Source organism: Miniopterus schreibersii (genome assembly GCF_964146895.1).
Source record: "Miniopterus schreibersii genome assembly, chromosome: 1".
In the NCBI taxonomy this organism is placed as follows: Eukaryota; Metazoa; Chordata; class Mammalia; order Chiroptera; family Miniopteridae; genus Miniopterus; species Miniopterus schreibersii.
This window is the reverse complement of record NC_138101.1, coordinates 194,191,159-194,204,554: the sequence shown is the minus strand read 5'-3', so window position 1 is coordinate 194,204,554 and position 13,396 is coordinate 194,191,159. Positions and strand designations below refer to the sequence as shown.

General features: G+C 54.5%; 1 protein-coding gene across 2 annotated transcripts in view; it reads left to right on the top strand.

The window, feature by feature from the left end:
- The window catches only part of ITPK1 (inositol-tetrakisphosphate 1-kinase), a 177,643-nt gene that overhangs the window by 33,856 nt on the left and 130,391 nt on the right, over window positions 1-13,396 (top strand). Inside the window, exons 1-2 of one of the 2 annotated variants that reach the window (XM_081147908.1) lie at window positions 723-754; window positions 1,196-1,427. The exons of the other annotated variant lie outside the window; for it this stretch is intronic. Coding sequence (XP_081004034.1) covers window positions 1,333-1,427 — 95 coding nt within the window. The 5' untranslated portion in view covers window positions 723-754; window positions 1,196-1,332. Of the gene's footprint in view, window positions 1-722; window positions 755-1,195; window positions 1,428-13,396 lie in introns of those variants that run through there. 2 annotated transcript variants of the gene reach the window in all.

The following is a 13,396-nucleotide window of genomic DNA, read 5'->3' as shown; positions in this document are numbered from 1 at the left end:
CTTAAGTCCCAGAGTGGAAAGCCTCGCCTCGTTGCAATTGGAAAACCAGGGGAGAGGGTGGAAAGAGGCTGTAATTAGGGAAAGGCAGGGCCCTAGGGCTGGGGCAGGGTAGGCTGACCTGCACCCCAAAAGGAAAGGGTCTCCAGAAAGTGTTCTTTCTACCCTTATCCTTGATGCTCCTAGCCCCCCCTCTGCCCCTCGGTTGAAGGGAACCCAGAGTGTGAGTCAACGTCCCGAGCCTCGGAAGGCCCCTGGGTGTTCAAGTCCCGCCGCAGGGCCACCATCCTGGCCTGGATGTGCTGTCAGTCCCGGAGGACGGGAGGTGACTTCACTGAACGTCTGGCTCTCCCAGGCCCGCTGCGGCCCCAGGAACTGCCCTGGGGGAGGGGCCGAATCCTGCTGAGGGCACAGAAAGGCTTTGGATGAATGAAACTCAGCGCCTCGACCGCTCCCAAAGGGCTGGCAGGAAATGCCCACATCGCCGCTTGAAAAAGTAAAGCCACTTGGCAGGGCCGCCCCAAACCCAGCCCCGCGTTCTCCGTCGCCAAGCAGGGCAGCCGGCGCCGGGGCTCCGGCAGGCGCCGCGTTTCTGGGCCGGGAGGCGCGGCGCCTTTAAGAGGCGGCGGGCGGCGCTGCCCCCTGGCGGCCGGCGCGGCCGCGCTTCCTCCGCCGCGCTGGGTCCAGCGCGCTCGCCGGCCGGGTCAGCGCGGCGGGGCCGGACTCGGCGAGGGCGGCGAGGACGGGGCGGCGGCGGGTGAGGCCCGCGGGCGGGGCGGAGGCCGCGGGAGGGCGCGGGCAGCCGCGTGCGCCCCGCCGGGGTCCGAGCGTGCCGGGAAGGGCACGCGCCCGGCTCGGAACGGCCGTCGGCGCCGCCCGGGGCTCGGAGGGCGGGCCAGCTGGAGAGGCCGGGACCCCGGGGGGCCTTGGGGGCGGCGGGGAGCCCGAGCGCGGAGCCGAGTCTCCGTCGCGGGCGCCGGAGGGCGGGTTGCTCGGCCCTGGGCGGCGCCGGCGAGCCGGGACCTCCCCTCGGTCCTCCGGGCCCGGCCTCGCGAACTTGCGCGCCGGCGAGCCCGGCGGGCGGCGGGCGGCGGGGCGGGCCCGGCGCGGCGGCGGCCAGTGGCGTGCCGCGCTGAGCGCCGCTCCCCCGCCCGGCGTGCGCCCCGCCCCGGCCCGCCCGGCCCGCCCCTCCCGGCAGGACTGCGCGCCCGGAGCCGCGTTCCGCGTCCCCGCCGCCGGGAGGAGGCAGCCGCTCGCTCGCGGCGCGCGCCGGGCCGCCAGACTCGGCCTGTGGGCGATTTCCTCCGGCCCCGAGCTCCCCGCCCGTGGAGGAAGATGCAGACCTTTCTGAAAGGGAAGCGAGTTGGCTACTGGCTGAGCGAGAAGAAAATCAAGAAGCTCAATTTCCAGGCCTTCGCCGAGCTGTGCAGGTGAGGAGGGGACGGGGTTCCGGCGCCCGGGGATCCCCGGCCGGAGCCCGGCTCAGCCCCGGCGGCTCCTTCGGGAGGTTAGAGCGAAACGGGAAGGAGCCGTGCGCGGGGACGCCGGGTCCGAGCAGCCAGGTGGTGCGGCGGCCGGCGGTCGTGCTCGAGGGAAGCGGTGGCCAAGTGTGGTCGGTGTGGCACGGACCGGGGCTCTCAGGTGCACGGTCACCCCGCCGGAGACGCCTCCCGCCGGGCGCCCAGGGCGCGGCGGGGGGGAGCGCTGCTGAAGGTGGTCGAGGGTCCTGGGGAATCGGGGGCATCCCAGGCTTCCCTGCCTGTGGCTGGAGGTTACTTCTGGACTGGAGTGTTTTTCTTCCGTCGTCCCGTTCCCTTCTCTTCGTGCAGAAGGAGAAGGGCACCAGGGTTCGTCTGTTTGCGGACCACCTACTGTGTGCGCCGCGAGTGCAGCTCTTGAAGCTGTCATTGCACGTCACTGGGCTAAGCCGAGGTGAAGCGAGGAGCAATACTTGGCATGTATGGGGTGATTTGCTGTCTCATAGAGCCTCGCACCAGCCTTGAGAACTGGCCGGGGTGGTGATTCTGGGCCACGTGTCTGAGAAGGGGGATCAATCCGCAGAGACGTGGGGTACCACGTCTGGGGTCCCAGAGCTAGGGAGCGGGTGGTGCAGAGGAGTTGCTGGGTAAATGCATGCGGTATAGATGGCCTTCCTCTTCTTGCCACCCCCCCCCCCCCCATGCTGGTGCTCAATGGTGGAGACTCAAGTATTTTATTAAGATGGCATTCTCAATCCTTACAGAAACATCCAGTGTTGGGTCAGGTATGCCTCACCTTGCCCCACACAACTGTGGCTTTGCCATGGAGAAGCTGTGAGTTTGAATCCCCTTCTCAGTGAAAACCTAAGATAATTTGGCTCCACAAGCCTTTTGCAAACTCTAGGTGGAAACCTTTTGTTATGCAGTGTCTGTCTCCAGTTGGTAGATCCGATTCTTAAAAATGGACCCCACTTGCATTTTCATCCCTGCTGGATCCCCAAACATGAAGAATCGAATAATTGTGATTTCCCTATCTCCTGGTGCTAGGAGCAAGTGGCCAGTTTTGAGCTAAGGAGCCTGCCACACCTCTGTGCCCCTCATGTCTGTCCCAAGGGCCTGGTGCTCCTTTGCCCCATGCAAGCCCTGCAGGCGCTCTTCTCCCAGCAGCCAGAGGGGCGCCCTTTACGTAGAACAAACAGCTCCTGGGTTTGCATCCTTGGTCTGGTGGGAATGGAGTTGGCTGCCTTCTCTCAGGCCCTCTTTCCATGGTCAGTAGGGCATGCTGAATACATGAGGAAATCAGGAGGAACTCGAAGCCAGAGCTTTGAAAATGCGTCTGAGGACGTTTGGTACATTAAAAAGGGGCACTTGAACCTTTTACCACAGATGCACTTGGAAAATGTGCCCTAGACACAGAAGAAATGTGGAGAAGCCCCTTTGACTTGTTCCTGAAATCTGGTTCTGGTATGAGGTGCCGGAGCTCCCACTGCAGTCGTCTAAGGCTTGGGAAATCCCAGTGAAGACCTTGCACCCTTTTTCCTGAGGTCTGGCTGTGTTTGTGTCATCCTGTGTCTGCAGCTAAAGCAGGAGGCTTGTCATCTGGTTGGTGTATTTTGCTGGGTAATTAGGAGGCTTTCGTAAAACAGTTCTCTCTGAGACCCATGGCTAGGCCCTCCTCTGGTCTTGCAGGTTGGCTTTTCCTTCCTGTGGACCCCCGCCTTTAAACAGGGGGTTCAGGACAAGCTATGATGTCAACCCTTCTGGGGAAGATCCAACGTGAAGTGTTAATGGCTCTGAAAGAGTCATTGCCCTCAAAGTTGAGTTGCCTTTTGGCCAAAATAATGGCTTTGAGGAGAAGAAAGAAAGTGTGTAGGCCATTCTAGAATCTCAGGAAGCCCACTTTGTGTTTTCATTAGGGACGCGTTGGATATTTTGCCACTGAGCCTTAAGAAGGAAAAGAAAACACCAAAAATAGGTTTCTTTCTATTTCTCCTCTGCTTTATTATTTTCGGAGCAGCGCCCTCTGGTGGCCACGTTTCTATACTGGGTGCAAAATGCTCCCACCCTAGAGAGGGTGGCTGGAGTTGTGTTTGGTGGGAATGGTGGTGCGATTTTAGTGGCCCAAGAGATGACGTGGATGGATGGTGTCATGTTTTTGACATTCATGATCTGGTGGGTCAGCGCTCCTGTTTTGATAGATGATGAATTGTCTGTGAATCTCCCAATGAAAAAGTCCAGAGATCTTTGAAAATGACATTAGGCTCTGCTCTGAATGTTTGGGGCAGTGTCAGCGCCACAGAGGCTGACCTGAACAGACCAGGAGGGTTGTTTAGTTGAATGTCAGGCGTTGTAAAAATCTCCGAGCAGAAAGGGATGTTGGAGATCGTCTTATCCAGCTCTTTGTTTTACAGATGGGGAAACAGGAATGAGAGAGGGGCAGGTTCCATAGGTTTGTTCCTTTTCTTTAACTTCTAGAATGGATCCAATCTGGTGACCTTGAGACCCACACAGAAAGCCAGCCCTTTCTCTGAGCACCTCCAGCAGTAAGGTGGACTCTCTTGTTATTTTCACAGGAGTTCGGTGACTGCCATCTTGTCCTGGGTATATTTTCCTTGCAAGCTGAGTAGTGCCCATTGCAGGTGTAATGCCTTGTTCTCTCAGGGGCATCGCACATGGATGGCATCAGTAGGCGTTTGGAGCTTTGTCCTGCTGGGACACCTTAGGTAGATGTAAGGGCCCACCCTTCAAACCCTCTGTGCCCCTTGATAGGAGGCCCTCTGACTAGTCAACAGATGGGCCTTTGACTCAGCTTGTTTTTAGTGAAGCTGTGTGTTCCTGTGACTACTATTTCTTCCCTTCTCCCCGGGACCTGGCTTGTTTTCTCTACCCCCCCCCCCTTTCCCCTTCCCCTAACACAGGAGCAGCCTTGCTGCTTCCTCACACCCACTTTGTGGCTTTTTTAACATGCCCAGAAGGGACTTCAGAGGTACAGCAAAGAAATAAAGCTGTTGGTTGGAAATTTGGGTGATTTTTGTTTTAGCTCTACACAGTGCCCCACTTGGAAATGCTGGCTGTTCATGTTTTTTGTATCTCTCCTTCAACTCCTTCTTGCCTTCCCACTCTTTTTTTAAAAAATATATCTTTTTATTTACTTTAGAGAGAGGAAGGGAGAGGGAAAGAGAGAGACAGAAACATCAATGATGAGAGAGACACTGATAAGCTGCCTCCTGCACACCTCCGACTGGGGATCAAGCCCACAACCTGGGCATGCGCCCTGACCGGGAATCGAACCCTGATTGCCTGGACCCTAGGTCGATGCTCAACCGCTGAGTCACGCTCGCCCGGGCGCCTTCCCACTCTTTTCTTTCCTGTGGCAGAAGCTGTGTTGCAGGGACTGGTGAAAAGGCACATGACTTTATGGAGTGTTCTGGTAAAAAATGTGGCTGAATCTCTGTCCATGCTGTAATATTCGCTGACTTTTTAATGTGGTCCTTCCAGCTGCCTTACCTTACTTCGTCCTCCCAGCAGCCCAGGGATGGAGGGGTGGGGAAACTGAGGCTTGGGGAGTGTCAGGGGCTTGCACAGCCAGTTGGGCTTCCCTGAGCTCAGTCCTAAGGCCTCTACACCTGAGAATGTGGCTTCCTTGTGTGTCTCTTCTTTGCCCAGGTTAGCCTGGGGCTTCCTGGAGGCTCCAAAAGCAGAACGTCCATGCAGTTCGCATCCTTGAGAAACTCGGAGGCCAGCTGGGTTGACTAGTTTGCAGGAAATAATATGTTCATGGTGCAGTCTCAGACCATGTTATTGATGCCAGCTTTTCCACAGGGGACCCTTAGTACACGGGACCCTTCAAACTAGAACTGGAACTCTGCTGTGGCTCTAGTTCACGGAGCGCCTTCTGGAGCCGAGGCCTGGTGTCAGGCAGTGGGTGGGGGGCAGTGAGTGTGGTGTTACCAGTAACCTGGCCTGGGAAGGATGCCAGGGAGCTTGGGGTGCCCGTGTCCCTTCCCCTTAGGGCCTGCATTCCTTCAGAAGGGGTTGTCGAAAGGTCCCTTTCTGTGGGGATTGCTTACCATTCTAAGCTGCAATTCTTTCGGGCGATTCTTAGGGGGTAGGAAAGAGGATCATTTCCAGGATTAAGTGATGCTAGTCTGTTTGTCTTACTGTCTGGATTTGGCACTATTGTGGGGTGTGGGGGTGGGAGAAAAACTTAGGTTTCCTTTGCAGCACATGCACAGGGACTGTCATAACCCAGCCTTGCAAGTAAATACTTCCCACCAGCTCCTGACATAAACTGGACTCACTGTGGGAGACACGGCCACGTGGACACTGCTGTCTGTTGATGAGACTGCCTGGGTCCCAGGCCTGGCTCCACCAGTGACCCTGGCACATGACTTAACCTCTCTGTGCCTCAGTTTCCTCATCTGTGAAGTGAGGATAATAGCAGTATTTAGTTTGGGGATGTTGTGAGCATTTAAGGAGTCAGTGCAGACATGTAAAGTACTTGGACCTCTGTAAACAGTGGTTGCTGCTATTTTTTTCTTTGTTGCTGTTCTTGGGGAGCGAGCAAGTGGGCTTCTGCCTATGGATCCTCTGTTCCGGGGTTGTTGGCATTTGTAGACTTAGTGGTCTCTGGTTTGGACAGTTTGTGAGCGACCCTGAAATCCATTATGGATGCTAACTGATCATCCTGTGGGTTGTGGGGGGTCTGGGGAGTGTTGGGCCGGCAGGCACGGCTAAGGAGGGGCCTACTCCAGTGTCTTCTCCTTTCACACGCTACCCATCTGTTATCTTCCAGCCCCCCGGAGGCGGGGGTGCTGTCCTCAAATGTTTACTAGATGGGGAACCAGAGAAAATTAGATATTAATGCAAGATGCTTTCATTCTGACGATTCTAGAAGAGTTTGTGCTGGGTTTCCTGAAAATGCCAAGAGTCTCCATGAGCAATCATGTTACTATTATTAGCTAACGGTTACTGTTTTCTTTATCGTTTCAAATATTTAATACATGTACATCTTTAAAAAAAAAATCAGAGGGACTCAAAGTACACAGTGAAAAGTCCGTTTCCTTCTTGTTCTCGATTGCGGTCACTCAGGGACATGGCTCTTGGCAGTCTCTGTTGCAGTCTCTGCCCATAGGTGTTTTGTACAAACACAGGGTACACGTGGGTGTGAAGGTCTCTGTATATATACCGTTTTGTCTGTTTCACAGAGCACCACGACGTAGAGAAACTGCACATTGCTGCTTCATTTGGAGAGCATTCTGCATTATTTGTCTCATTTCTTTAATGGCTGTGGGGGTCCAGCTCTTAAAACGATGGACCATATTTCTTGCCCTGTGGCTGGCTTCTGCCGGTGCAGACAGTGGGGCAATGAGTGCCCTGTTCCATTGCCTGGGTGCTCACTGCCAGGTGAGTGAGCGCTGAGTCGACGGCACAGGCATCTGACTTTATCCTGGGAGTTCTCAAGCTGCTCGCAGACGTGGCACTGCTCGCAAGTGATAGCGAGTGGGAGGGCCTGTTACCCATACCCTGCCCAGTGCAGTGGACAGTGTTTTTTATCTTAGCCACACACACAGGTAAGAAAGGATACTTTTTAAAAAATTTTATTTTTAAATTGATTTTTAGAGAGAGAGAATGGGAGAGGAAGAGAGAGAAAGAAACTTTGATGTGAGAGTAGAATATCCCTCAGCCGCCTCCTGCACGCCCCCTACCTGGGATCTAGCCCAAAACCTGGGCACACGCCCTTACCAGGAATCAAACCAGCATCCTTTAGGTTCCCTGGGACAGCGCCCAACCACCTGAGCTACAGGGCGAGAAAGGACACTTTTGATTTGCATTTCTCTTATGATGGTGAGATTGAGTTCACGTTGTGGGCTCACCTGCATGCAGGCTGGGGCTCCATTCCTAATCACTGGCCAATCCTGCCCCCGCTGGTTGTTTCTCCCCCATGATTCAGCAGGTTTGGGGCATTCAATAAATGCTTAGTGAAGTGCCTCATGAGAGTAATGCCTGAACAGTTGGATGTAAATAGGGTTTTTGTTCTTGTTCGTATTTTGAATTCAGCTGGTACACTAGCTTTTTTTTTTTTTTAAAAGGAATGTTCTAGTACCTCCTTTTAAAAAGTAACATTCATTTGAGAAAGCAAATCATTCTGGAGCTGTGTACGTACTCCTTCCCTGGCAAAGGCACAGTCTTAAACACCTCTCCCCTTTGTGCATGAATCGCCCTTCCCCCCTCCCCCCAGCCTTTCCCCTTCTGCTGGTCCTCCCAAGGCCTGCCTGGGTGTGTGTGGCCTTGCTTTGGGGAGAGTGATGCACTGGATTCCCCAGTGGGAAACTCAGGCTCAGCAGGGTGGGGTGGCTTCTCCAAGGTCACACAGTGGGGTGTGGCAGGCGATTTACCAGCTCTAAGACCAGTGCCCCCTTCTCCTGCCTGCTGAAGCCTCCTTTCAAGCAACACCTCCCCAGGACCTGTGAACCAGGTGCCTGTTGGAATAGCTAGGCACTGCCATTGGGCTGTTTGAATTCCCCCTGGTGCTTTGTCTTGTCTGCTCTAGGCCTCCCTCAGAGAGCAGCTGCCCTGTGGTCTGTGCCTCCTGCACTGGGCCTCGGGCTGGATGCATTCTGTGGACCCATGTGGTGCCAGGCTGAAGATTATGACAGCTCCTGGGGGTGCGCCCACCCCCACTTTTAGGGCTCAAGCGGTGGATATATCATCAGTTGTGGAGATTTGAGAAACCTCCAGTGAGGGACCCCCAGACTCCTGTCTCCCCTCCCCCACAGGTCTCTGGGTGCTGGGTGCCCACCCTGTTAACTGCTCTTGATGTTCCCAGGAAGCCCTGCCGTCAGAGCCCAACCAGGTAGATTCTTTTAGGGCACCAGCTGCCCCTGGAGGGAGAATCAGGACACAGAGGGCAAAGTCCCTCCCAAGGATGGCTTCTGGGTGATGCCTTTTCCGTGTCACTCAGAGTCTTCAGCTCCAGCGACCCCAGCTGCTGGCTAGTTCTTCCTCTCTGGACTTGCTCATGGTGTGTTTCTTGTCTGTCCCTCCTTTGAAAAGTTGGTTCCAGCCGTAGTAGGTTTTGCTCAGTGGTTAGAGCGTCAGCCATGTGCGGGAGGCAACCAATCAATGTGCCTTTCTTCACATCTATGTTTCCCTCTCCCCCCCCTTCCACTCTCTCTGAAAAAGCAATGGAAAAAAATCCTTGGATGAAGGTAAAAAAAAAAGAAAGCAAAAGTTGGTTCCATGAGGACAAGAGACATGGGCAGTTTTATTTGCTGCTGAAATCCAAAGCCCGGTACCAATGCACAACAATGCAGGAGCTCAGTAGAGTGCCCATTAGTGGGTGAAGGAACTGACTGGTGGGTTTTGGAAGCCGCCTTCTTGTCCCTGTGGCTCAGCCAAACGCCACTTGTGACTCTGGAGTGCTCTGTGCCAGGAAGGAAACCCCAGGGGTGAGGGGAGATGGGTGGAAGGTGAGGTGGTTGGTCCCAGGTCAGGAAATAGCTTGGTGGTTTCATTCCTTTTGTCTTTTTGTTGTTGTTAATCCTCTCCCGAGGATATTTTTTCCACTGATTTTTAGAGAGGTGTAGGGAGGTAGGGAGGGGCAAAGAGGGGAGAGAGAGAGAGGAAGAGAGACATCGATTGGTTGTCTCCTGCACCAACCCCAACTGGGGCCAGGGATTGAACCTGCAACCCAGGTACGTAACCTTGACCCGTAATTGAACCCACGATCCTTAGGTGCTCAAGCCGAAGTTCTAACCACTGCGCCACACAGGGGAGGGCTGATTTCTTTAGTCTTTTATTCTCTCAGCAAACCCTGACCATCCACCCCACTGCCCTGTGCTGGTGCTGGTCCTTCCCCTTGTGCACCTAGATGCGTGGTAAAGAGGTGGGTGTAAACCCGCACAGATACATTTAAAATGCTGCAAGGTGTAATTAGAGCTAGGAAGCCTGCAAACAGGAGAGTGCTGTGGCAGGGGTGGCTGCCACCACTTTAGCACTCTGTGGTCAGGGAAGACTTCTCCGAGGGGGTGAAGAGCTGTTTATTGAGAGGGTCTGAGAGCCGTTTCCTCTAGAAGCTAAAGGGCAACAGGGCAGGTGGTGTCAGCTGCCTAGAGGCCACACACCCTCACCTGCCTCTGATACAGCCCTGGGTTCTGTGTAGACCTAGGGCAGCTGTCCAGAGAAGGGCAGGCCGGTTTCCAGGTTAGCAAAGTGGTTAAGAGAGGCAGCAGGGTGTCCTTCGGTAGCCTTGTTCTCTGACAGTGTGAGGGGGGCCAGGTGGGTGCCCCTGGGATGGTCCTCCGCCTAAGGCTGCAGCTGTTACTCTGGGGCCCAGGACAGGAGGCCAAATGCTCTGCTCTGGTCTGGCCCAGTCCAGCCTGTGTGTTCAGGAATGAGCTGTTCTGGGCCTTGAGGGCCTGGGGTGGGGGAATGGGTGGGGATCCTATGGCTTTTGGAGGCCCTAGGTCATGAATTTTCCCAGAGCTCAAGTTAGGCCTCAGGTGCCCAAGGGCTCTGGATGGAAACCATACCAGAATCTTGTTCTCTTTAATAGTCATTCACCTTTTTCTAGGCCAGCATTTGCCAAACTTGCTCAACAAAGGAAGCACGTGGGGCACTGGTGAAAGCCACACATCCCTGAGTCTATCCCTCCCCTGTAAAACTGTTCCAGGCCAGGGGTCTGGGAGACTCTCTTTAAAAAAAAAATCTATTTTTATTGATTTCAGAGGGAGGAAGGGAGAGGGGAGAGGGAGAGAGAGATAGAAACATCAATGATGAGAGTCATTGATTAGCTGCCTCCTGCATGCCCCCTGCTGAGGATTGAGCCCTCTACCCAGGCATGTGCCCTGATGGGGAATCTAACTGAGGTGTGGATCATAGGTCGATGCTCAACTGCTGAGCCACGCTGGCTGGGAGTCTCTTTTTAATAAGTGCCCTCAGGATTCCTCTGGGGAACTGAAACTGTTGTTACTAAGCCTCACCCCAAAATTGTCAGGCATGTTTTAACACCAAGTTTAACAGGCTATTGTGGACTCTCTACTGCCAGGCCTCTAGGGGACAACAGCTCTCCAGGAGGGCATTTGGGATGTAAACAGTCCCAGGCTGGTCTGTGGTGGGAGCCCTTGTGCAGGATGAGACTCCTCCAGTTTCCTAGAGCACTCACCAGCTCCTGCCTCCTCTGAGCCTCATCACAGGAGGGAGGCAGGGCAGGGGCCCCAGGTAGACTGCTACATTTTGGGCAGTCCTCTTTCCCTTTAAAAAATTTATTGCCTTGCCCTGGTTGGTGTGGCAAAGTGGTTAGAACATTGGCCTGCACACTGAAGGGTCTTGGGTTTGATTCCTGGTCAAGGGCATGTACCTGGGTTGCAGGTTTGTTCCCCCACCCTGGTTGGGGCACCTGCCGGAGGCAACCAATCGATGTGTCTCTCTCACATCAATATTTTTCTCTCTCTTTCTCTCCCTTCCACTCTTTCTAAAAATCAATGGAAAAAATATTCTTGGTGAGTATTAGCAACAACAACAAAAATTTATTGCCTCTGGCAGCTAGTTTGCACTGGAGTGTATTTAAAGGTGGATCCCAAGGGACAGGAGCTGGGTTTTGCATTGGAGACATTCCTGGGGACCAGTCTGGTTGTCAGACCAGGACTGGGAACAGGGCGGTAGCACAACTTGAGGTGCATCCTCTGCAGCTTGCTCTGCAAACTCAGTGGCTCCCATCGGTGCCTGCATGCTTGAGTCTTGGAGCCAGAGCCAGGAAAGCAGGACTTGGGCACATCGGGAGGCCCTCCATGCTTCAGAAGGGCTGTGTTGAGGTCCTTCTCTGCTCCTGGATTTCCGAGCACAGTGAAGGCCAGGCCCAACTGCAGATTAAAATCCACTGTCCAAGCTGGGTGAGAACACTGAGCCTCAGGGAGGGGCAAGATGACTTACTGGTCACACAGCCTGAGTGGCAGAGCTGGGACTCACCCTCAAGGTGGTTGATGCCTGAAACCTGCCAGGTTGCCTCCGTCTTGATTGAACTTAACATCCGGGCACTATTGTCTTGATGCCCAGTTTCAGAAGAAAATCAGGCTTTTTTCCCCTGAGTCTCCTGTGCAGGCAGTGGTTGGGCCCAGAGGGGTGGTGGGTGGTGGCATGGCTTTGAACTTGGAGCACAGGACTTGCCTAGCCGGCTGTGAATGACTGGGCAAGCCATTTCGTCTCCCCTAGTCTCTGTTCCTTCTATAAGGTGGGTGAAGTATTCCCACCTCTAGGGCAAGTGAGTATGGCAGGTGCTTAATAAATGATAAGATATCCGCCTTCCTCCAGGGGGCCACTTCGCATGTCCTCTTACCCACCAAGCTGGGACCTGGGACCTTTGACATGTTTTTGGTGCGAGCCCCCAGTCCACGCAGACTGGTGGCCTCCCTGCCTCCTTTCCCTGTCCTTTCCTGGTGTGAGGGTCCTCCAGTGTTGGTGACCAGGACATGCCCAGCATCCCAGCTCACTGCTTCCTGGGAGGGCCGGAAGGAGGTAGGTGGGTATAGGGAGGATACCCCTGTGGGAGTTTCGCTTTCATTTCTGCCTCACCCTGTTTCCATCAGCAGTGGAGGGCTGGGGTGGGGAGGTGAGGAAACATCCGGTCCCTACCCTGGGGCACTGGTCCTAGTGCAGGTTCCTGGGCCTCCCCCTCCCCCTGCAGTGTCTGGGGTGGACCCAGCGATCTCCTATAAAAAGCACATCGTGTTCCTTCGTGCAGTCTCAAGCCATGTATTATTGTCTGCTGCATGCCAGTTACTCTTGGGTTCTGGGGATCCAGTGAGCACTGCAGAATCCCCTCTGGCCCCAGGGACAGCCTGAGGCCACGGAGGCTCCACCCTGCTGTGCGCCAGGGTGTAGGTTATATGAGTGCTCTTCTGTTCTCCCAGGGGGGCTTTGGGGTCTCTTGGAGAGGAGAGAAGGGGGGCACGTTGGCACATGTGGGGTTGTTTGTGCATCCCTGGACGCTGGTTCTGGAAGGGCAGCTCCTCACCTCTAGGATCCTGGGCTGCTGGGCATCTCTATGAAAAATGTTCATCGCTGTGGGACTGTTGGTTTCTCTCTGGATGGAATTTCTTTTTTATACCCCAGTCTGTGTTATAGGTGGGAAAACAAAGGCCCAGAAAAAAGAGTTAGCCCCATGTTATAGAGTTAGTGGGTGGGGCAGCTTGGACTTGAACTTGGTTTGGCTGACACTAAAGCTTCTGTGCTTTAAGATTTTATTCTTAAAGTCCTAACATTCATTATGGGATCCTTGAAAAGAAAAGGAATTCTGGCCATTCTGTCAGATGTTTTCCCCTCCCTGTGTGCATGTCTGGGCAGGAGCTTCAGGATCCTATTGGGAAGGAGTTCTGCTTCCTGCAGAATCGGCCCCCAAGGCCCCTGGCTCTCACCTTGACCAGGCGTAGCCAGGCCAGGGCCTGTGCTTAAGGAGGCTTGGGCGCCCGGTTCCTTGCTGCTCTGGGGGGAAGGTCCAGGCGAGAGCCTCTGGGCCTCATGGAAGCTTCCCTGCTGGTAAGGAATGAGCTTTGTTCCCTTGGGGTACTGATGTGGCTGTCCTGGCTTGGGGGAGGCAGCGGGATCCTCCTGAAAGTACACACCAGCTTTTGCTTGAGATTGCAAAGTTGTGCCTGCGAGGTATTCTTTTCAGTGGTACAAGAACAGCTTAGCCCCAGAAATACCAGTAGCTCCTGTTTCTGGAGCTCCAGCTAGAGGCCTGACGCTGTGCTATAAACTCTCTGTCCATATGCAGAAACTGAGGTTCAGGAAGCGTAAATAACCTCCCTAGGGTTTTGCGGCTGGTCCCTCCTGGGGGTGGGATTTGAACAGCAGTCTAAGCCCACACTGTTGACCATTACAGAGTGTTTTTTTCTTTTTAAATGAAGGCAGAGAACAAGAGG